General features: G+C 46.1%; 1 protein-coding gene across 1 annotated transcript in view; it reads left to right on the top strand.

Moving 5' to 3' along the window:
* Window positions 1-20,336, top strand: part of TMEM132C (transmembrane protein 132C) — a 296,615-nt gene extending 276,279 nt beyond the window's left edge. The window contains exons 6-9 of the mRNA XM_055549947.1: window positions 6,424-6,629; window positions 8,403-8,676; window positions 10,748-10,939; window positions 18,862-20,336. Of these exons, the coding sequence (XP_055405922.1) occupies window positions 6,424-6,629; window positions 8,403-8,676; window positions 10,748-10,939; window positions 18,862-20,046 (1,857 nt within the window). The 3' untranslated portion in view covers window positions 20,047-20,336. The remainder of the gene's footprint in view (window positions 1-6,423; window positions 6,630-8,402; window positions 8,677-10,747; window positions 10,940-18,861) is intronic.
* Window positions 20,337-25,313: the final 4,977 nt, after the last annotated feature.

Raw genomic sequence — 25,313 nt, 5'->3', positions numbered from 1 at the left:
CCCTCGGAGGATGCAATGGTCCCTTCTTGAGAACCACTAGATTAAAGATCTAAAGGAAACAAGACAAGGATGTCCACTCACACCAGTTTTATTCAACATAGTTTTAGAAGTCCTAGCCACGGCAACCGGAGAAGCAAAAGAAATGAAAGGACTCCAAATTAGAAATGAAGTAAAACTGTCATTGTTTCCAGACTACATGATACTAGTCATAGAAGACTCTAACGACACTATCAGAAAGCTACTAGAGCTCGTCAAGGAATTTGGCAAGGTTACGGGATACAAAATACACAACAGTCTGTTGCATGTTTACACACTGACAATGAAAGATCAGAAAGAAAAATTTGGAAAACAATCCCATTTGCCACCTCATCAAAAAGAATAAAATACCTAGGAACAAACCTACCTAAACCTAAAAAAAAAAAAAAAAAGATACAAATGAACTTCTATACAAAACAGACATAAACCCATAGACATAGAAAACAAACTTATCATTATCAAAAGGGAAGGAAGGGTTGGGGGAGAGGGATAAATTAGGAGTTTGGGATTAACATATACACAATACTGAATATAAAATAGGTAATCAACAAGTACCTACTGTATAGTACAGGAAACTATACTCTATTTTGTAATAACTTTTAAGGGAAAATAATTTGAAAATGAATATATATACACACACATATATATGTGTGTGTATATATATATAACAGAATCACTTTGCTGTCCACCTGAAACTAATACAGCATTCCCTGTCCAATGTTCCAGCCTGTCTGAGTGGGCTTATTTGGGATGGGCCAAGAGAGTGAGGGAGGGCCAGGGCAGCTGATGGAAAGGATCTGAGCTGGTCCATGGGCCAGTGGCCTGTCTCAGGGCCCCTTTCCCTGGTCCCCTTGCCTGCATGAATGAAAAAGATTCTCCTATTCGCATGGCAGGAAGGGCGATTTCTAAGGCCATAGTCTCAGGGTATTACCTGTTCAGACAACAGAATAGAAGCAGTCTGATCAAGTCCTGCACTAGCTGTCATAAATCTTCTTCTCCACCTTGGGCAAGCTACAACCTCAGTGCTCCTCAGTTTTCTCATCTCTAAAATGGGATCCTAGGACATCCCTCAGAGAAGGCAATGGCACCCTACTCCACTACTCTTGCCTGGAAAATCCCATGGACAGAGGAGCCTGGTGGGCTGCAGTCCATGGGGTCGCTAAGAGTCAGACACGACTGAGTGACTTCACTTTCACTTTTCACTTTCATGCATTGGAGAAGGAAATGGCAACCCACTCCAGTGTTCTTGCCTGGAGAATCCCAGGGACAGCAGGGAGCCTGATGAGCTGCCATCTCTGGGGTCTCACAGAGTCAGATATGACTGAAGCGATTTAGCAGCAGCAGCAGCAGCAGGACATCCCTGATGGTCCAGTGGTTGAGAATCTGCCTCCCAAGAAGGGGATGCAGGTTCGATTCCCAGTTGGGGAACTAAGACCCCACATGCTGTGAAACAAGCCAAAGTGCTACAACTACTGAGCCCACAAACCACAACTAGAGAGAAGCCATGGGTCACAATGAAAGATTCCACATGCCACAACTGAGACCCAACACAACCTAAAATAAATATTTAAAAAATAAAAATAAAATGAGATCCTGATTGCCGTCCAGAGCTCCAGAAAGGACCAAGGGCAAGAATGATGGGGAAAGCACATAGCAAATGCAAAAGAAGGCATCAGAACAGTGCAGGACATTTGACATTTTATGTTACTAGAGCAGGTATACAAACTCAGGTGCACAAGAAATGTAAATCATTTTTCTGTATCTGAACTTGATTTCAGTTTGCAACCCCCAGTCTCCTAAGACACAAAACCTATACCTGGAGTTATATTTCTGAACATATGAAGTTGGAGATGTTAATTAGAGAGCCAAGTAGAGATGTTGAATAAGCACTTTGTTATCTGGAGATGGGATTTGGGGAGTCATTAACACAGCGATATTTAAAGCATCAGAGCCAGATGACTACAGTAATGAAAGGAACGGGTATGGAGTGAATGTTTGCGTGGCTCCCAAGTTCTTCTGTTGAGATTTTAAACCGTGAGGAGTGGGGGGTGGGGAGGTGATTAGGTCATGAGGGTGGAGCTTTCGTGAATAAATTAGTACTTTTTAAAAAAGATTGTTATTTGGTTTTTTATTTTTTTACTGCGAGGTTTGTGGGATCTTAGTTCCCCAACCAGAGGTTTTGGGGGATCTCCATTGATGCATAAGCTTTCTCTAGTTGTGACTCCCAGGCTGTAAGGCGTGGCTTAGTAGTTGAGGTGCATGGGCTTAGTTGCTCTGAGGCATGTGGAATCTTCCTGGACCAGAGATTGAACCCATATCTCCTGCATTAGCAGGCAGATTCTTAGCCACTGGACCACCAGGGAAGTCCCTAAATTAATGCTTTTATAAGATGCTCCAAAGAGCTCCCTCACCCCTTCCATCAAGTGTAGACACAGACAGAAGACAGAATCCTTGAGTCAGGAAGCAGGTCCTCAGCAGACACAGAATCTGCCGGCGCCTTCATCTTGGACTTACCAGCCTTCAGAATGTGAAAAGTAAATGTCTGGTGTTTAAGCCCCCAGCCTCTGGATATTCTGTAATAGCAGCTCCAGCAGGCCAAGATGGGATATATATGATGCCATGGAATCATAGAAGGAGCAATTGCATTATTTCAAGGAGTGAATATCTTAATTGTGGTCCTCAGACTTGAGGCATCAGCATTTCCCAGGTACTTGTTAGAAGCAAAACTGTGGGGATCCCCCTAGACCTGCTCAATCTGAGACTTTAGGGGTAGACTCAACCATCTGTGGATACTTGACAAGCCCTCTCTGATGCTCACTCAAATTTGAGAACCTGCTTGGCTGCAGGAATCCAGACAAAAGTCCCACTGGATGTTGGTGGCTGACCAGCAGATATCTTTTGCTTTCCTCATGGAAAGTGGTCTCCAGCCTCTACCTTAGGAAGCAGGTAACATCCTTGGGAAGTTGCCAAAGTCTGAATGACAGAAGATATCAACCAACCATATGCCACTCAACCAGAACACTTGTGACCCAAGGTGGCCCGTCAAGGTCCTTAAGAGCAGACTGGTTGATTCTGTGGCCACCAATGCTTTCAAAAGGCATAGTTTAAATGTCACAGTGGGGACTCCCCTGGTGGTCCAGTGGTTAAGAATCCACCTTCCAATGCAGGGGACATGGGTTCAATCCCTGGTCTGGGAAGATCCCACATGCTGAGGGTTGGCTAACCTCGAGCACCACAACTGCTGAGCCCATGCTCTAGAAGCCGTGTTCCACAATGAGAGAGGTCACCATAATGAGAAGCCTTCCCACTGCAGCTAGAGAATAGCCCCTGCTTGCCGCAGCTAGAGAAAGCCCATGTGAAGCCACGAAGACCCAGCACAGCCAAATAACATAAATAAATGTTTTTTTAAATAAGTTTATTTTTAAAAGTCACAGTTAGCAGGGGCCAGGAGGTAGTGTTCTTAACAGGCAGCCCACCCACAATGAGAAATTTAAGAGATTCCCAGAAATGGATCAGAGGGGCTGCAAAGATTCCCGTAGTGGGGTTGGATTCCTTTTTTGCAGACGAGCCAGCTCATTTTGTGATACCGTGGTTCCCACTGCTAGCCACTTAGGAGATGATTAATGCAGCCTGCGACTTCCCCAGACATTTATGGCACCTTCAGGAATGACAGTGACAATGGCTGTATCATGCCCGCTGGCTGATACCCTTGGCGTTCCTCTTAATTATTTATATATTCCGGAGCGGCCAGGTTCCCTCCCACCAGAGCTCAGAGAGGTAATAAATGAGGAAAGTCAATGGTCTGTAAATTACAACATTGATTAAAGAAGTGATTACTGATATAACTCTTGCTCGGCTATTATGCTAATGCCTGCCCAGATCCAGGACAGTGTTTACATGCTAATGACAAGTCTGGGACAGCAATGAAAATTGGTTTCCACCCTTAATCAGTGTGTAAACTCTTTTAAACCACTCTGACCATGAGTGAGAAGATCCATTCGTGTGTTCCCCTCCCAACTGCCCCCTGCCACTATCCCCAGCAGATGGAAGAAATTCACTCAGCCCAGCCCTCACCAGCTGCCCCTCCAAACAGAAGTGCAAGTTGAAGCTGAAAATGGGGCCCAGAGTAGTCATCTGTAGTTCCTAGAAGCTGGGGAAAGAAAGTGCAATCACAGGAGTTCATTGCTCAGCATCGGATGTTATTTAACCGGAGCCATAGACCCCCTGAAGGAGATACTGCTCCTTCCAGAGTATACAACCTGGATGGGAGACAGATAAGCACACTGGCTATTACCACTTAGTATATAAGTGCTGCGCAAAGAGTCCATGTGTGACTTCATTAACTCTGGAATGCTACACAAAACTCTGTGTATATGCATTTCTATGGCAAGAATTAACTTATTCCCAAAGGAGTCTATGACTCCTAAAAGGTTAGGAAACACTGCTCTAAAGCTTTCTGGAAGTTGTCAAAGTAATTTCTTGTGTTTCCACGGTTCTTGACTCCAAGTTATCTCAATATTTCGCATCTCCTCTTGACCCAAGGTCTATGGCTGTGTTGAAGCAAGCATCCCCATGAAAAAAGAGCCCTGTTCATGCATCCATCTAGCTGTTCATCTATCCATCCTTCTATCCATTCATCCATGTATCCATTCATCCATCTATCCACCCATGCATATATGTATTCATCCATCCATTTATCTCTCTATCCATCCATGCATCCATCCACTTAGCAATTTATTCACCCATCCATTCATCCATCCAATCATCCACCCTCCATCCATCCATCCATTCACCCATTCATCCACTGTGCATCCACTCACTCATTCATCCATCCATCCACCCGTTCATGCAACCATCCATTCAGTCCACTTTGCTGAGCTCCTGCTTCTTGAGCAGCTGGGATGAGGCACCAAGAGATCAAAGAAGAAAAATGTATACTTATTGCCTTCAGTGGTTTTACATTTCTGCAGCTGAAAATGCAAATTTACACAAGGGGTCAGTGTGATCCCATAAACTTGGCTATGCAAGATGGGTCATGTTGTGTCTCTACAACTCATCTTGATTTCTATTTTCAGTTTCCAATTCATTATGGAGGTGAAACATTATCCCAGTCTAATTTCTAGAAGACGTAACTACTATCAAGGCCTTGGGGAGGGGGCTTCTAGCCTTAAAGTGTTCTGTTCACAGCTCCTAGGGGGCACCCGTTATCAGTTGGAATCCACATGGGTTACCTCTGATGTGGTCCCATCCTTGCACATGCTGCTCCTTCCAGCCTCCCAGGGAGCACAGGCATCCTCAAACTGTTTCTGAGTATCCATGGGGCTGTAAAAAGATCCATCTTCCTATGGGTTCAGCAGAGGAACACAAAATCTAGATGCTTGCAGGCTTTTATTTTTATTTTGTTTATGTTTGTTCAGCTTTGTGTTCTGTCTTATCTCTTTCCTGAGGCCACGATCTGCTAGAAATGGGAAAAGAGAGGGGAGGGAATTCAGGGGAAAGAAACAGGTTGATCTTCACTAATGTGATGCTGCCATTCACAGAATAAGCAGTAACAGTACAGATACACAAATAATCCTAGGGGGTCAGGGGAAGTGCTGCAAGCAGAGAAGGAATGCCGTTCCCAGGGAAAAGGAACATCATATACGAAGACCTGAGTGTTCTGGGGAACCATCAGGGCTGCGTGTAATTGGGACAGTGGGTGTAAGAACTGGGAGTAGAGCTTTGCTGAGGAAGAAGTCTCTTCTTCTTCCACTTCTTCTTGAGGAAGTACAAGCCCTTTAGATCTTGAGGGGCTGGATGGGGTGGAACGTGGGTGTGGCTGATCTTCTGGACAGACATCAGCCTGGAGAACAGACAACCTCTGGTACCTGCATCACATTCCCTGGATCCACCCAGAGTTCAGTCCCAGCTGCAATTCTGACAAGATTCAAGTTCAGCTGGTGATTGCTGCTTCTCCCACACTGCTCATGCTTTCCATCCCAGGGCTTGTGTCTCAGCCTGGAATAGGGGGAACACATGGGCAGCACTCACCCAGTGAGAGAGAGGACCAGTAGATGATATTTCTGTCTCTCATCCTGCAGGTTGACAATTCTGGGGGCTTTCCATGAGATCCCAGAAAAACAGAGCTCAATGGTCACAGCACCAAATGCAAAAATGGACCTTTCTACTGACCTTTCTTGTTTCTCTGGCTCCCTCAGCCTTCTCCCTGGTCCCCATTCCCTAGGGTCACGTCCTAAGTAAGCCAACTGCACAAAATCCTTGTCTCAGGCTCCGCATTGAGGAGAACCTACATTAAGCATGTGTGCTTTGCTAGAGACAAGGACAAATGGTTGAAATGTGGTCTTCAGATCCCAGAGAACTTCTCCTCCATCCCCTCTCTCTTGGCAGGTGTCCGACCATTGTGACTATGTCTTTGTCAACGGCAAAGAGATGAAAGGCAAGGTGGATGTGGTGGTGAACTTCACGTACCAGCACCTAAGTGCCCCCCTGCATGTCACCGTATGGGTGCCCCGACTGCCCCTGCAGATCGAGGTCTCTGACACGGAGCTGAGCCAGATTAAAGGCTGGAGGGTGCCCATCGTGGCCAGCAAGAGGTGAGTCCAGGATGGGGAAACACATCAGAGCCATGACAGCAACAGCTGTGGGTACTGATGTCAACAAAGGAGTCAATGCAGGAGCCAGTGCAGGGCCCAGGTGATGCTGTTGCCATGGTGATTACATGATGCAGCCTAACAACAATCCTCTGGGAAAACCAAGACTCGGGATAACCCAGCCAGGCAGGCAGGCTGCTAAGCGGCCAGGTCAGTATCAGATCCAATTGTTTGCACTCTACATGGGCTCCTAGTAATCTCTCTCCTGAAAGTGGCCCTCCAGAAGGAAGCCACAAAAGTAACATAGTTTTCTAGCCTTTCAACCCCCAGAGAATTAAAGTTTGGGCTTATTTTGTCTATGTGAAACAGCGATTCCTTTTCTGTTCTGGGTGAATATCTATAATCTTGAAAAGCTCTGTGCATATCAAATTATTGGATAAAATCTAAATGCATTTATACTGGACCATCGGGATGCTATCTGCACTTAAACCAAAAGAAAAAGTTCTATTCCATGTGACTCTGGATCATCCTGTGTGAGAATCTGGGGTTTTGTTTCCTCCACTCTGTGGCCCCCAGGTCAGCTACATAACAGTTGTTCCTGAATTATTGGTTTCCTGTATGACATCTTCCATCTTAAACCATCAGGGCTATTTTCCTGACTGTCTCCCAGGCACCAGAGTCTTGATTTTTAAGGAACAAGTAGTGTATTGGAGAAGGAAATGGCAACCCACTCCAGTATTCTTGCCTGGAGAATCCCAGGGACAGAGTAGCCTGGTGGGCTGCCATCTATGGGGTCGCACAGAGTCGGACACAACTGAAACGACTCAGCAGCAGCAGCAGTGTCTATCTCAAGAAAGATAAATAGGACAGTGAGATGGTAAGTCTACTTTTATAGAATGAACTTAAAGGAATTTGTCCTCCTCTGATGAGGAAGACAGCTGTGAATCCAGCCAGGACTTCAGACCATTTAGTGATCTTGAGCGACCAAGATGTGGGTTTGTTCCATGTCCCTTAAAAAGGAAAAACTGACACTTGCTGGTTTCAAATCCAAGCTTGGGGGCTTTCTAGCTTTGTGAGTTTGGGCCAGCCACCCAACATCTCTGACTCAGTTTCCTCATCTGAACATAAGAATAATTACAGTTTTGCCTCATGGTGTTAAGAGTCCATCCATGAACATCTTAGCATGGGCACATCTCCAGAGCATCATACCACTTTGACAAATAGACCTTTCTACAGTGGTGGAATGTTCTAGAAGCACAGTATCCAATAGCCACTAGCCACAGCCACAGTAGCCACTAACACAAGGGTTATGGAGTGACTGAGAAATGTAATGTTTGGATTTTCTTAATTTTCTTCATTTAAATTAAATTGTAAATAGCCACACGTGGTTCTCAGCTACTTCGTGGACAATATAGCTTTAGTATTAATACATATTAACTCTTACATCTTTTATTTGTCAACAGATGCCTTCGAAAGAGATAGTGTTTTGTGGGCTACATATACAGGAGGTGGGATATGGGGAAATTCTTTGGGTCGTGCTGTTAAGTGGAGAGAGATGTTTAGTTCCTTCTCAATTAAGTCTGACCTTCCTCCTTCGGCAAGTACAATAAAGCTTCTTTGCATTGTTTAAAAACGAGCCGGTGCTTCTCCGCGGTCCTGAGTCTCCTGCCTGGGATGCTATCTCCTGGCAATTGATGGGGAGGTATCTGCTTTGCAACTCCAGAGCATCATGAATTCCATCCTCTGACTCGAGAGCCTCCTCTTCTTCCCCATCAGGCCCACACGAGACAGCGAGGATGAGGACGAGGAGGAGCGGCGGGGCCGGGGCTGCGCCCTCCAGTACCAGCACGCCATGGTGCGGGTCCTCACCCAGTTTGTGTCTGAGGGGGCTGGCCCCTGGGGCCAGCCGAGCCACCTGCTCGGTCCCGACTGGCAGTTCGACATCACCCACCTGGTTGCCGACTTCATGAAGCTGGAGGAACCGCATGTGGCCACTCTCCAGGACAGCAGGATCCTGGTCGGGCGGGAGGTTGGCATGACAACCATCCAGGTAGGAAGCTGGAGCTGGGAAGCTCTGCACACCCATCACTGAGCGTAGTGTGCCTTGGAGGGAGGCAGTTTGCTAGCAGGGATGGGTCCTCTGATGGCATCCTGTGGACACCAGAAGGTGAGCCTGGACCAGCTCTTTGAATCCCAGGTAAAGTGGAGTGAAACTGATAGTCATTCAGTCATGTCCGACTCTTTGTGACACTGTGGACTGAAGCCCACCAGGCTCCTCTGTCCGTGGAATTCTCCAGGCAAGAATACTGGAGTGGGTTGCCATTTCCTTCTCCAGGGGATCTTCCTGACTCTGGGATTGAAGTTGGGTCTTCTGCATTGCAGGCAGATTCTTTACCACCTGAGCCACCAGGGAAACCCCTTTGAGTCCCAACCTCCTTCCAAACAGAAATGAGAAGGTGGCACTGCATCCCTCAGCACCTTCTGTGACCCCACTCTCTGCTGCATCCTTCATTCCCACCACCCCCACCCCAGCCCACCCTGCCTCTGCTTCTCCACCCTCAGCGCCCCCTCTCCAATCTGCACCTCCTACACTCTCTTAGAAAGAGCCTGCTCCCCACTCTGCAATACTTGTGCCAGTGGCCAAGGTAGGATTCCTTTCTTCCTTTCCTCCCTTCTTTCCTAAGTCAGCCTGTCATTCTGTCATGTAGTCATTCAACCAACTCTTCAAAATCCTGCTGTCTCTTTTGCCCAAGGAAATGTACAGAAGGGTGGGATTTCAGGAATGATGGGAGGGCGCAGAAGGCCTTTTATTCAACCCATCAAGTCCCACACTACTGCCTCCACCTTTTGTGGAGGGTGTTTTTTTTGGTTTGTTTGTTTAATTTTACTGAAGTATAGTTTGATCTACATTGTTGTGTTAGTTCTAGGTGTTACAGCAAAGTGATTTAGTTACACAAATACATATTCCTTTTCTTTGTTAGACTTTTTTCTCATATAGGTTATCACAGAGTACTGAGTAGAGTTCCCTGCCAGCACAGGGAACTGGTACAGTACAGTACAGTCCTAGAACTGGGAGAGTAGGTCCTTCTTGGTTATCTGTCTTATGTATAGTAGTATATGTGACTCCACCTTTTGGAAATGTCCTTCTGTATCCTTTCACAACTGCCCCAGGTGGGAAAGACTGATATATTTCTACCATTTCACCTGGACATCCCAAGTCCAACATTTGGTATATGAGATGAAGCAGAAGGGCATCCCAGGTGGTGCTAGTGGTAAAGAATCCACTTGCCAATGCAGGAGATATGGGCTGGATCCCTGGGTTGGGAAGATCCCCTGGAGAAGGACATGGCAACTCACTCCAGTATTCTTGCCTTGAGAATCCCATGGACAGAGGAATCCTGCAGGCTAGAGTCCGCGGGTTCCTAAAAGAGGTGGACAGAACTTAGCGACTAAACAACAGCAAATGAGGCAGAAAGTAACATTTCAGCAGAGAATACAATGTACCGGGGGTTGGAGGGGAGACTGCTGCTGCTGCTGCTAAGCAGCTTCAGTTGTGTCTGACTCTGTGCAACCCCAGAGATGGCAGCCCACCAGGCTCCCCTTTCCCTGGGATTCTCCAGGCAAGAACACTGGAGTGGGTTGCCATTTCCTTCTCCAATGCATGAAAGTGAAGTCACTCAGTCATGTCCAACTCCAGACTAGACTGTCTATAATTCAGTTCCCCAGCTGATGGCCTAACTCACTTAGAATGGGATTCGGGTTGAACAGCTGTTTATGCGCCACTCTTCATGAGTCCAGCCAGTAGGACTGCCACGTATGGTTGACCAGTTTGTGCGGTATGCAAAATATCTTCATCTAAATGGGGAGGGTCATTTCCTTTCAAAGACCCAATGGATTTTAATATTTATGTCAAGTTTCCAAAAGATAGAGCTAAAGTGTCACAGGGAAGAGTGACTTTATCTGATTCTCACATGACACGGGATGATGTATAGAGGGAAGTTCTGGCTCCTTCCCACTGTATTCTGTACCCTGTAGGGATGGACAGAGCATAGCTGGGAAAGGTTCCAACATCCACCCAGAAGCAGATGTGATGGATTGGTCTGTGTCTGCCCATCCCCCAGGTGCTGTCCCCTCTGTCTGACTCCATCCTGGCTGAGAAGACGGTCACTGTGTTGGACGACAAAGTTGCGGTGTCAGACCTGGCCATCCAGCTCGTGGCTGGGCTGTCTGTCACCCTCCACCCCAGCACGGAGAACAGCAGGGCTATCACGGCTGTGGCCACAGCTGAGGAGCTGCTGCGGGCCCCTAAACAGGTAAGGGCCCTGACGCCAGAAGGGAACAGGGTCCCGCCTGATCTAGCCAAAGGGGAGGGAGGCGGGAGGAATGGGAGCAGGGTAGCCAAACCACGTTCCAGGAGGAAGTGATGCTGGCTGTGTAAAATCCACGTGGCTTTGAGGTCCGAGTAGTGGGGTCTGGATGAACTAGAAGAGTGGTACCCAGTGCCCAGAGGTGGACGAACCATCTGGGCAGCAAACTCTCAGAAATCCAGCTGCTTCAGATAACACCCACTGTCGTTCACAGTTCTGTGGGTCGGGAATCTAGGTGGGCTCAGCGGGTTACCACGCTCTGGGGTCCACAGGCTGAGAGCAGAGCATCTTATCAGGATGCTCTGGGGACGAATCCACTTCCACCCTCACTGGTGTGGTTGGCGGAATCCAGCTCTGTGCGGTTGAATGCCTGAGGTTTCCTAGGTTTGTTGCTGCTGGCCGGGAGCCTCTCTCCACTTCCTTCTCTCTGCCCACACCCTGCACCAGCTTCAGAACCACTAACAGTGCATAGAGTCCTTTCCATGCTTGCAACCTCTGAGTTTCCCTCTGTCACCACCCAGAAAAGCTCTTCTGCTTCCAAAGGCTTGTATGACTATAGCAGACCCATCCAGCTCAGCTAGGCAGCTCTCCCTAACTTCATCTGTGCCTATAACATCATAAGAGGGACATCTCAGCACGTTCTCAGGTTCAGAGGAATAGGATGGACCATTCCAGAAATTCAGCTGTTGCTACCTGGCTTTGTTCCAGACAATCACCAGCAGGTACCTGTGAGTAGAAGGGGGAAAAGTAGGAACAGTGAGAGACTTTATTTTCTTGGGCTCCAAAATCACTGCAGATGGAGACTGCAGCCATGAAACTGAAAGATACCTGCTTTTTGGAAGAAAAGCTATGACAAACCTAGACAGCGTATTAAAAAGCAGAAGCATTACTTCAAATGCTTGTCAAAGCTACGGTTTTTCCTGCAGTCATGTATGGATGTAAGAAGGCTGAGCACTGAAGAATTGATGCTTTCAAACTGTGGTGCTGGAGAATTCTCTTGAGGGTCCATTGGACACCAAGGAGATCCAACCAGTCAATCCTAAAGGAAATCAGTCCTGAATAGTCATTGGAGGACTGTTGCTGAAGCTGAAACTCCAATACTTTAGCCACCTGATGTGAAGAACTGACTCACTGGAAAAGACCCTGATCCTGGGAAAGACTGAAGGCAGGAGGACAAGGGGGTGACAGAGGACGAGATGGTTGGATGGCATCATTGACTCGATGGCCATGAATTTGAACAAACTCCCGGAGATAGCAACGGACAGAGGATTCTGGCGTGCTGCAGTCCATGGGGACACAAAGACATGTGACTTAGCAACTGAACAACACAACCACCCAGCTTTGTTCCAGAGCATCACCAGCAGGGACCTGTAGGGGGTTCTCATTCACATCCAGCTCACAGTGCTGGCACCTCTGCTCACCTCTCTTGGGGACAGGACACTGGCATGGTGTTGGCTGGTTTAGAAAGAGCAGAGGAGGATAGTGGGGAGACAAAGCAGAAGGCATGAAGCTATTTGCCAAGAACTTGTAATTAATTAGGGGACGATTGGCATTGCCACCTCCCTGGCGTGGGGCAAGGCCACCCATCAGCTTCCAGCATCACCCATCTGTCTTCATCGGCTGATGGTAATTGGAGGGCCCCGGCGCTGCCTACAGGGATTTATGGATGGAGTTCATTCAATTTGCAGACATGACTCTTGAAAGAATAGGAGCTCTAAATCATGCCCGGACGTGTGTTATTTTAAGCATTTCAGAATTTCTCATCTTTAGGGAAATGTGCTGGCTTCTCCCCAGACAACCCCTATGTTCCAACCTCACTGTCATGAGCTAATGGAAAGACCTGGTCTCAGTCACACAGCAGGGCTGATGGAGATGGATGCTGGCAAGCCTGCAGTGTTCTGAGGGCTTAATTCAGATTGTCTGCTGTTCAGGGGGGCTTGTTTGATGTTAAGTTCGTTCGCTGTCTGGAGTTGGTAAAGAAAAATGAACTCTAGATGAAAAGTCAGCCAAGATGAACAGGCACAGTGCGTTAACACTGTTTTATCTCAGTCCTTGGAGTGTGGAAGGCTGGCCTCTTGTTCTTGATATTTCCAACTTCGAAATTCAAAAGGTTTGCCATGAATATGAGGGCAATCGTATTATACTTCCCCGTGCCCTATTAGTTCTGAAGAAAGCTAGAATAGTAAAGAGAAATGAGGTCTCCCACAGCATGAATGCATTCAACTGAGGCTTTAGAAGGGAGTCTGTCCAATGGTGTGATTTCTCAGTTGATGAAGCTAAAGGAGAGAAGGGCAGGAAACAAAATTCCTGAGCCAATCGTGTCTTAGCTTTCATTCCCCCAGAAGCTGAGCCTGAGATAAGGATCTGCATGCCAGGACTTCATCTGGGTAGTGAAGAGAACCCTAGAAGGGAGTCTGGAAGTGAGGGAAGGGAGGAAGGAAAGACAGCCAAAAGAGTGTGTACCCTGAACTTATGGTTGCCAGGGGGAAGGATGGGGGAAGGAATAGTTAGGGAATTTGGGATAAACATGTACCCATTGCTATATTTAAAATGGATAATAACAAGGACTTACTGTATAGCACAGGGAACTCTCCTCAATGTTACATGGCAGCCTGGATGGGAGGGGAGTTTTGGTGAGAATGGATACATGTATATGTATGGCTGAATCCCTTTGCTGTCCACCTGAAACTATCACAATATTGTTAATTGACTGTACTCCAATATAAGACAAAAAGTTAAAAAAAAAAAAAAAGTGTATTCCCAACTCAGCCACCACTGTGGGGAACTGGAGCCTGGATCTCCTGGGAAACCATCAGCCAGTGTAGAAAAGACTGAAGTGTCATTATACCTGAGGGGCAAGGAAGCTGGGATATTTATCACCCTTCCCATCAGCCCTTATTGGAGGGCTGCTTCTGGGGGGTGTTAAGTTTTCAGCACTTCCGGCTGTGGGCATGACCACGTGGGTTTCAGAGGTTAGAATGCTCCTTGGCAAGACGACCTTGCAAGTTTGACAGCTGAAAGTCAAGCAGGCAGGTTTTGTGGGGTAATGGGCAGATGCCAACAGCAAGCACACACCATCTTTAGATTTTAGGTACATTCTCACTCACTCCTAACAGGAGGCTGGTGTTAGTCTGGGCTTTCCATCAGTGATAAGAGACCTAACTCAGGCTGGCCAAGACAGATGTAAGAATTTATCAGTTCATGTCCAAGCATTTGAATCTTTAGGTAAAGCTAGATCCAGATGCTCCAGTGATGTCAACAGAAACCTTTATTTTTAAGGACTTCTCTGGCGGTCCAGTGATTAAGACTCTACACTTTCACTGAAGGGGATACGGGTTCAGTCCCTGGTTGGAGAACTAAAATCCCACATGCCAAGCTGCATAGCCAAAAAAATAAATACGTAAACCTCCGTTTTTTAAAATGAAATGCTCTTTTTAGAAACAAGTTTCATTTATTTAAAAAAAAAAAAAAGAAACATTTTGGCTGCACCCTATGGCAAGTGGGATCTTAATTCCCCTACCAGGGAGAGAACCCACACACCATGCATTGGAAGGCAGAGTTTGGACCACCAAGGATGTCCTCAGGAGCCTTTATTTTTATTATTGGCACTTGTCCTCAATTCTGGAAGCTGTCCAGCCATTAATTCTTTGACTTTTAAAGTTCTCCCATATTCTTTCCTTCTGTAAGTCTTAACAGAAGACTGTTGGTCATTCTCTTCCTCATTTCTTCAACCATCCTTTCCCATGCTTCATCAATTTATATTCCTGAGGTTACATTATGGGTGAATTTCTTGACTCAGTTTCCCAGTAACTAATTCCCAGTAACTAATTCTCTCCTCAACCATGTCTAATCTGCTATTCAGATTGAGTAATGAATTTCAACCAGAAGATTTTTCACATCTAGAAGTTCTGTTTGGTTGTTTCCACAGCTCCCTGTTCTTTTTTCCAGTCTTTCCCACTCGTTCAGAGTAGTTTTTACTCTTTTTAACTCCCTTTAACTATTGTCTTTCATTGGCTAGTTTTTGTTATTGGTTTGTTTTATTTTTATTGTCCTTGTCTTCTGATCTTTGTATGTGAATTTTTTCTGATCCTCTCTCATGGTAGAGCCTTCTTTTGTAGGGATTGATTTTTCTTTTTTTTTTTTCATGAGCATCTCTTGAGCCATGATTGCTTTGCCCTATGTGGTTCCTGAGAAATTCCTGTAGATTTTTGCATGTGTGTGAGTCTAGCTTCAAGTTACCATCTTTGCTTGCAGCTCCTGCGGCATCAGATGGTATAACTTCAGACACCACACTCAGTTATGGGGAAGGGGTGGGGTTCTGATTTCCAGGGAGACATTTTCCCACTCAGTGCTGAGAGCAGAAATGAGCATCTTGCTGTGTCTCTGATCCAGTGGGTAGGATTTCTCATCTCCGTATGTGGAGAGGAATCCTAGCTTTATGTTAAAGGTCTCATGCCCATCTGACACTTGCCCAGGTGGGTATCAACATCCCAGCCACTGGCTGGTGGGTCTTCTGAATAGTTCTACACCCCCTCAAGCAATCTCAGTAACAGTTACCTATGTGTATCACTGTGGTATGCCTTTTTTTTAAATTTCTGATTACTAGGAATTTGCATCTCTTATTTGTATTTTTTACCTACGTTTTAACTAGTTTATACTCAGCCATCTGTTGAGTATGACATTCTCTGTTGTTGTGACATGCTCTTAAGAGTCTTTCTCTCTCACTATGTCAACTTTCTTTCTCCTGTGCTGGCCTCAGATTCCAGCAGATTGCTTAAGATTGCAACCACTTAAGTGGTTCAGGAGGGCCACTCAGCATTCCAGGCTTGCATCCCAACTCAGTGGACCCAGAGGAAATAAAATCCTTCTCTAATTTCAGCAAAGCCCAGAGATCACATCCCATTGGCTGGTTTGGATCATATGCTCCTTCCTGACCCAATCACTGGGATCAGAGTGGTGGAATGTTGTGATTGGCCAGACCTTGGTCACATGCCCACTTCTGGTACTGAAGGGTGGGGTCCATCCTGAAAGGTTGTTGTTGAATCACACGAATACACTGGGATTCTTGGCCCCTGGAGGAGAAGAATTCAATCCGGGGCCAGAGACGAGGCTTGATCACTCAGAGCTTTTGTGTAATAAAGTTTTATTAAAGTATAAAGGAGATAGAAAAAGCTTCTGACATAGGCATCAGAAGGGGGCAGAAAGAGTACCCGCTTGCTAGTGTTAACAATGAAGTTATATAATCCAAAGAATGTCTGGAGGTTGTAAAGACCTCATCAGACCTACTCCCATAATTTACATTTTAAGATAACAGAAGGTTGAATCCAAAGACTGTCCTTAATCCAGAGACTGTCCTCAGGCAGGATACATTATTGTTATATAATACTAAGGAATGTAGAGAAGGAAAGTTTGTCCTTTCTTCCTCCTTGAGAATTTCAGACCCCTCTCTCCTTGGGGACCCCTAGACTCCCTATCAACCTGCCTAGGAAATGACTCTCTCAATCCCACCCATGCTCCTTGGACTCCGAATGGAGGAAAGACTTGGGTCTGAAAGGAAAATTAGTGCCCTAGCCCCCATCAGAAAGGAGGAATGGAAACTGGATGGGCCAAATAGATGTTCATCTCAGAACCTTTAGGTACTTTAAGTCCCCTACACGTGAACCTTCAAGTTTTAAACTTTCAAAGATGCAAACATGTGTTTACATGTCCAATCACATAACTTAGTTCGTGTGTCTGGTGTCCATTGTCACATGGTGCCTCCTCTACAAGGGGCTGTGCTTTTGTGTACTTCACAGTACTGTATAAAGTACGGTAGTGCAGTATCTTTATTTCAAGCCCAGGATGTCTGGAAGCAAGTGCAAAGGCAGCAGTGATGTAGCTGATACTGGACTATACTTTTCAAGTTCCTGTATTGTAAAGTTAAAAATGTTTTCTTTGTTTTTTGTGTTTGTTTGCTTTTTATGTATTGTTTGTGTGAAAAGTATTATAAACCTATCACAGTACAGTAGTAGATAGCCAATTGTGTTTGTTGGGTACCTAGGCTAACTTTGTTGGACTTATGAACAAATTCACTCTTGGGACTGAACTTGTTCGTATGTAGGGGACTTACTGTATTCACATTCCCACTTTCAGTTGGGGAAAACTGAGGCCCAGAAGAATTGGTTTAAAGAAAGATGCTCTCAGGGAAGCAGTGGATCCATGCATTTAATTCAAAACTCCCACTTCAAAGTCTCTGCCTTTTGTCATAGGGTCCAGCAGCCAGGATTAGAAGAAACACTGATCCTTTACCCATAGCAGACCCCTGGAGTTCCATTAGCTCTTCCCAGCCATAAGATCACTGCCCCTTTCCCTCCCTACTCTGCTTCTTGCTTCTCCTTTGTAACATCCAGTAGATTGTCCAGTAGCAGTTACCCTAGTCATTTCACAGCCAGCGCCCACCCATCTCTCTCCTGATCTCCAATCACCTTCCTTCCTCCCTGTCATTAAACCAAACATTAAAAGTAAAACTCAGCACATCAAACTTATGCAGAACTAACATCCCAGCCCAGCTCCAGGAAACATCCAGCCTGCCATGATAAACAGCTGTGTATTGCTTTTTTTTTAATTAATTTTTATTAGAGTATAGTTGCTTTACAATGTTGTGTTAGTTTCTGCTGTACAGCAAAGTGAATCAGCTATATGTATACATATATACCCTCTCTTTTGGATTTCCTTCCCATTTAGGTCACCACAGAGCATTGAGTAGAGTTCCCTGAGCTACACAGTAAGTTCTCATTAGTTAAACTGCTGTGTATTGTTTATTATCTGTCAGTTTTCTAAAGACTACTCAGTGACTGGCGCGTGGCCTGACACAGAAGAGGCTTTTAATACATGTCCCTGGAATGATCAGATGAATGAAAATTGGACCACTCAGTGCCTGTTCTTAGAGGGACTGGGAAGAATTCCAGACGCAACACAATTGTCTCCTGTAGTCCCTGGCCTGGTCAGTGACCTCAGAGTCAAAGGCAGCCAGGAAACGAACTAGCAACCACGGTTAAGACTCAAGACAAACTGCCTGGACTCAACCCCAGCTCTGTCAGTTAGCTCTGCAAACTTGGGCGAGCCTTGGGTCCCTGCCGTGTTTCAATCTACTCACCTGCAGGAAGAGAAATACGCATAATAGTATCTACCTTGTATATTGATGGGAAGATTAAACGAGTCGCTAATGACAATGACTTAGAACAGGGGCTGGTACCCAGGAATCGCTATGGACATCTTAGCTACCATCACTCCCATGGTAGTAGAATAATGGTACACCAAAGACTGCCACATCTAATTCCTAGACCCTGTGAAAAGTCACCTTAGGTATCAAAAGGGACTTTGCAGTGGTGATTAAGGACCTTGAGATGCAGAGATTACCATGGATTATGCAGAGAATGGAATACACTGAACTCAGTACCATCACAAGGGTTCTGATGAGAAGGAAAGGTGGCGCATCAGAGTGAGGGGCAGGGAATGTGAAGGCTCCAAGGACACGCTCAAGTGAAGTCTTCCTTAATAAATGTAATGGAGCCTTAATTCAGTGAGGGCTGTTTATGGGGTCTTTTCCCCCTTGTAAGGATTATGCTGGAGCTGTCTTTGCCTATCTGCATTTGTTCTTGTTTCAATTAAGCTGTCTCTCAGATCTTTATATAAACCCTGGATGTTTTTTCCCCCAGCTTCATCAACCACCAGGTCTGGATTTTCAGTCCTGCCCCTGAGTCTTTGGGTTTTCCTCTAGGATTGGTAGGGGCAGGAGCGGGATGCAGGATCCTAAGAGAAGAAACGTCTCCCCCATTCTCACCTCCTCCTATCCCCCATGGATTTTCTAACTGCCTCTCTCCCCACAGGAAGCTGTGGTCAGCACTTGGCTCCAGTTCAGCGATGGCTCCGTGACGCCCCTGGACATCTACGACACCAAGGACTTCACCCTGACAGCCACCTCCCTGGACGAGGCCATCGTGTCCGTCCCCCAGCCCCGCTCGCCCAGGTGGCCGACTGTGATGGCTGAAGGCGAAGGCCAGGGACCCCTGCTCCGAGTGGACCTGACCATCGCAGAGGCCTGCCAAAAATCCAAACGCAAGAGCGTCCTGGCAGTGGGCGTGGGGAGCGTCAGGGTCAAGTTCGGGCAGAACAACGCCAACTCCAGCCCAGGTGTGGACTACGAGGAGGGTGAGATCAAGAACCACGCCAGCGACCGGCGCCAGAAGGCCCAGGAAGGACCCTTCTATGGCAGCTCCTCCGTGGAACGCGAGGAAGGGGTCCTCCGGAGGGGCAACCCCACGGCCAAGTCACTGCTGGACAACAAGGTGGGCAAGAACAGCCGGCTGGACGGGGGCCGGCTGGCGGGGGAGGGTCAGCTGCAGACCATCCCCATCGATTTCGCCAACTTCCCGGCACAGGTGGACCTGCCCCAGGCCGGGGGCGGGCGTGGGGCCGGCGACCTGGTACAGACTCCCCGCGGCCTGAGCGATCTGGAGATCGGCATGTATGCCCTCCTGGGGGTCTTCTGCCTGGCCATCCTCGTCTTCCTCATCAACTGTGCCACCTTCGCCCTCAAGTACAGGCACAAGCAGGTGCCCCTGGAAGGCCAGGCCTCCGTGACCCACTCGCATGACTGGGTGTGGCTGGGCAACGAGGCGGAGCTCCTGGAGAACGTGGGTGACGGATCTCCGCCGCAGGACGAGCACACGACCATCATAGACCGCGGGCCGGGGGGCTTCGAGGAGAGCAACCACCTCCTGCTCAACGGAGGTTCCCAAAAGCAGGGGCAGAGCCAGATCCCCAGGCCGGCCGACTCTGGGGGCAAGCAGGGCAGGGACCAGAAACACGAGCCCCTGCACTCGCCCACCTCCAAGAGGAAAAAGGTGAAATTCACCACCTTCACCACCATCCCCGCCGACGACGGCTGCCCCACCGTCAACTCCATCCTGGGCGGGACGGAGGAGGACATCAAATGGGTGTGCCAGGATGTGGGCGTGGGTGCCCCCAAAGAACTCAGAGACTATCTGGAGAAGTTCAAGGACAAAGTGTAGGCCCCTCTGGTCGAAGGACCAGCGCCTGGACACCCACCTTCGGCTCCACTGTAGATCTGGGGCTCAACAGGGACTCTTTGGGGCCCATCTTTGAAACTATTCATAGGTGGAAGTTCTGAAGCCGGAAAGGGACCGTTTTGTGATCAGAGGTCGATGATGGCAGACTTTCTCAAGTCGGAAGAAAAAAACTCTGGGAACGGAGCTGATGGAGACATTTTAACTGCGCAAGGCCAAATTAGGAAGGTTATTTTATGAGTCAAAATATAACCCAGACAAGCTACCAAAAAGTATTTGTTAAAAAAAAAAATGCAAAAAAAAAAAAAAAAAAAACAAACAAATAAAAACAGACAGAAGTAATCATCTGTTTATATTTCTAATAAAGGATCAAAAATATAAAACTAGGGCCTGCTTAGAGACATTTTCCATTTTAATTCAATTTTCTTTTTCCAAGGACACCCTTTGACTGTCACCCTGGGCTTGGGGAGGAGACATTTCTGAATATGGGTTGTCTCTTGGGATAAACTTGAATATTTTCACATCTTTACTTAATAATCTTTTCTTTTTCCATATTCTGTCCCCCCACTTTTTTTTCTTTTTGTGTCTTAGACTTCCATTTGATTTATGTTTAATGTTTATTCCTGAGGATCAAATGGTATATTTTCCTAAATTAAACAAGTTATATTCCTATACAGCGGATAAATTTTTAGAAACCATGTCAGTTAATCCATTCTTTTAAGTATTATGTTTGATGCTTTGCTTTATCCCTCCAGCCTTGTTGATATCTGCTGGGTTTCTACAATTAGAGGGAGTTCGCAGAGCCTTTGCTGGGATGAGGGGAAGGTCACCTTCACCCTCCTCAGGGCCAAAACCAGTGGGTGGGACAGTGGCAGGGGCCAGTTGCAGAGAGCCCAGCCAGGGACCCCTGACTCCTCAGTGGCTCCATCAGTGGTACCCTAGGGATACTTCTATCAGAGGAAGATGAGGTCAGAGCCACAAGCTGGAATCCATCCACACCAGTAATCAGCGCCAACCTCAAAGGGTAGACTGACCCAAGACACACTGATATCATGAAATGAACAAGGATCAAAAAAGTGTTGGAGGGCTTTTCTGTTGTTTTTCTCACTTTGTTGGGCAGGGCATAAGGGAAAAGACAAAAATCTATGTTAGATTGTCAATCAACTGTGGTTTTTTTAACAGCTTAATTGTGTAGCAGCACATTGCAAAATGCATTCATCCAAAGTGAAGCCTGATCCCATGGACAGTGGAGCCTGGCAGGCTATGGTCCATTGGGTCGCAGAGAGTCGGACACGACTGAAGCAAATTAGCACACACAAAGAGAAGCCTATGAGGCAGAGAGAAACTAGGGTCATAAACCCTCAGAGTCCAGTCTACCTGCAGATGCTGGCGAGGAAGACTCCGGGCGGTCACGTGATCCTCTCAACATAGCGGTGCCTGCAGCTACTGGGGTTGCTTCCTGTTTTTATTTTTTTAATTACTAAAAGTGATAGCTAAGAAAGGCTCCTGGAAGCCTCATAACCTAGACTGGACCTTTTCAAAAGATATTTCTAGCACATATTATAGACAGTAAAAAGGAGCTATTTATTTATACCTGTGATGCCAATTGTCATTAAAACATTTTCCGTGGCTTGACAAGTCAGTGTCTGGTGGGCTGTCTCTTATTTCACTTAACTCCTATTACCACTTCTCCCCATCAAATGTACAACATGTTGAAGAAATAAACCTGTCTGCTAGGCTGGAAGGAAAACAATATTCTGTTTGTTGGCTTGTTTTCCTCTTGGTTTCTTGGCTGATCCACAGTAACTCCTCATAAGGGAAACTTTCAGTCATCTGTCCGCTGTTGTCTACACCAGGGGTTCTCAACTGAGTGTGCTCAGGATCACCAGGGGGAAATGTGCATTCCTCAAGAGTTCCAGAGTGATGCTGATACCGTTGGTCAGAGGTGCCCCACTTGTGAACTTCCAATTTACATCAAACATGAAAGAGAGCCTTGACATTGAAGGGAAACTATTGAAGCTCTCATCTGGGGAAAAGGTGTACTTTTATTCAGACTGGTTTTGCATTTGTTGTTGCTTGAAGTTTCGGTGGGATTGTGGTAGCTGTTGGCTGGTTGAGGGAAGAGAATTTTTTGGTTAAAGTTGAGGTTTTTTTTTTTTAATAGCTGTTTTATTTTTTAATTTTTAAAAAATTTTGAATAACTTTAAAAAATTACTTTCTGTCTGCAATTATTACAAAATATTGGCTACATTCCCTGGTGTTGTACAATATATCTTTATAGCTTATTTATACCCAATAGTTTGTACCTCCTAACCCCCTCCCCCTATTTTACCCTTTCCCACTTTCCTCTCCCCACAGGTAACTACTAGATTGTTCTCTCCACGTCTGCTTCTCTTTTGTTTTATTCACTGGTTTGTTGTGTTTTCGATTCCACATATAAGTGACATCATATGGTGTTTGTCCATTCTAACTTATTTCACTAAGCATAATACCCTCCAAGTCCATCCATGTTATTGCAGATGGCAAAATTTCAATCATTTTCATCGCTGGGTAGTATTCCATATATACTTTATCCATTTATCCACATCTTCTTCATCCATTCATCTGTTGATGGACACTTAAGTTTGTGTGCATATTTTGGCAATTATAAGTAATGCTACTCTGAACATTGGGATTCACTCATCTTTTTGAATGAGTTTTTCTGTATTTTTCAGATATAAAGCCAGGAGTGGGATAGCTAGGTTATAGGGTAGCTCTATTTTCAGTTTTTTGAGAAAACTCCATACTAATAACAGCTTTATTGAGACATAATTCACATAACATGAAATGGACTCATTTAGAGTATACAATTCAATGGTGTTTAGTATATTCACAGAGTGGCATCACATCAATTTTAGGAACTTTTCATCATCCCCAAAAGAAGCTCCATATTCATTAGATTCACTTCCCATTTGCCCAGAACCAAATTCCCAGCCCCAGGCAACCACCAATCTACTCTCTGTCTTTATGGATTTGCCTGGGCTCGGGGGCTGGTGTCTATATCATTATGGGGGAGTCTGTGAGAAGCCAATGGAATTAATATGTTGTGACTATTTCTTAACCGAGGCACCAGAAGAGTTCTATGCTCCCTCAGTGTGCCTGTACATATGCAGCAGAAGAAAACAGCCTGCAAGACCTTGGTGTGGGAACCACGTCCACTCCTAAATCAACCTCTCTACCTAGCTAGCTCACATTTAGCTTTTAAAAAATTCAGGCTTCACACAAAGAGAAAGAGGACTGTGGTTGAAGCTAATGCTAGTTGCTTCATTTCTGCCCCAAGTTCTACTCTGAAAGGGCCAGCTGCTGGCCTTGGGCAGATACCTCTGTGGTCCACTTGGTTCAACTGAGTGACCCAGGTTCTGAGTGCCCAAGTCAATGAGGATGGGTGGCAACTTCCTCCCTCAGGGAGCACCTGCTATGGTGCCCATACAGCTGAGTCCATGGTAGGGACCAACAGATCCCATTGCCCCTGGAACCGCCCTGCTTATAAAACTGGAATCTCATCAGAATAAATGTAGTGCTTGGCTACCCTGGTCTACATTAGTGACTCCAACAATCATTAAAAATTTTCTGTTGATCATTTCAGGTGACCAGGGTCTCATAGTGGCAAATGTTTCTTTTATTGCAAATGTAAGACTCAAATATGACTTCAGCTAGGGAGTATAGTCTGCCCTCCTTAACCATGATTCCTCCTTATCCAATCAGTAGATTCAACCCGCCAGCCAATCCTAAAGGAAATCAGCCCTGAATATTCATTGCAAGGACTGATGCTGAAGCTGAAGCTCCAATACTTTGGCCACCTGATGCAAAGAGCTGACTCTTTGGAAAAGACCCTGATATTGGGAAAGATTGAGGGCAGGAGAAGAAGGGGGCAACAGAGGATAAGATCGTTGGATGGCATCACTGACTCAATGGATGTGAATTTGAGCACAGTTTGGGAGATAGTGAAGGACAGGGAAGCCTGGCGTGCTGCAATTCATGGGGTCACATAGAGTTGAACATGACTTAGCAACTAAACAACAACCATGGATCTTTCAAGAATGTAGCATTCACTATTGAAAAAAATCACATATAAGTGGACCGTCGCAGTTCAAACCCATGTTGTTGGAGGGTCAACTATAATATTTATTAGCATTAATTCTTTATTATTGTCAATAATAAGTTATGACAGTAATTTAATAATATTAACAATAACTACAAGGATAGTAATAATGAGACTCCATTTAACAAGTCTGGGGCAGACTCAGTGTTCAGTTCAGTTCAGTCGCTCAGTCGTGTCCGACTCTTTGCGACCGCATGAATCGCAGCACGCCAGGCCTCCCTGTCCATCACCAACTCCCAGAGTTCACCCAGACTCACGTCTATCGAGTCAGTGATTCAATCCAGCCATCTCATCCTCTATCGCCCCCTTCTCCTCCTGCCCCCAATCCCTCCCAGCATCAGAGTCTTTTCCAATGAGTCAACTCTTCGCATTCAGTTCAGTTCAGTTCTGTAGCTCAGTCGTATCCGACTCTTTGCAACCCCATGAATCACAAAACACCAGGCCTCCCTATCCATCACCAACTCCCGGAGTTCACCCAGACTCATGTCCATCGAGTCAGTGATGCCATCCAGCCATCTCATGCTCTGTCGTCCCCTTCTCCTCCTGCCCCCAATCCCTCCCAGCATCAGAGTCTTTTCCAATAAGTCAACTCTTCCCATGAGGTGGCCAAAGTACTGGAGTTTCAGCTTTAGCCTCATTCCTTCCCAAGAAATCCCAGGGCTGATCTCCTTCAGAATGGACTGGTTGGATCTCCTTGCAGTCCAAGGGACTCTCGAGAGTCTTCTCCAACACCGCAGTTCAAAAGCATCGATTCTTCGGTGCTCAGCTTCCTTCACAGTCCAACTCTCACATCCATACATGACCACTGGAAAAACCATAGCCTTGACTAGATAGACCTTTGTTGGCAAAGTAATGTCTCTGCTTTTGAATATGCTATCTAGGTTGGTCATAACTGTCCTTCCAAGGAGTAAGCGTCTTTTAATTTCATGGCTGCAGTCACCATCTGCAGTGATTTTGGAGCCCAAAAAGATAAAGTCTGACACTGTTTCCACTGTTTCCCCATCTATTTCCCATGAAGTGATGGGACCAGATGCCACAATCTTCATTTTCTGAATGCTGAGTTTTAAGCCAACTTTTTCACTCTCCACTTTCACTTTCATCAAGAGGCTTT

The sequence above is a fragment of the Bubalus kerabau genome, chromosome 16 (assembly GCF_029407905.1).
Source record: "Bubalus kerabau isolate K-KA32 ecotype Philippines breed swamp buffalo chromosome 16, PCC_UOA_SB_1v2, whole genome shotgun sequence".
Taxonomy (NCBI): domain Eukaryota; kingdom Metazoa; phylum Chordata; class Mammalia; order Artiodactyla; family Bovidae; genus Bubalus; species Bubalus kerabau.
Note: the sequence above shows the minus strand (reverse complement) of the source record. Positions and strands in the feature narration are given on the sequence as shown.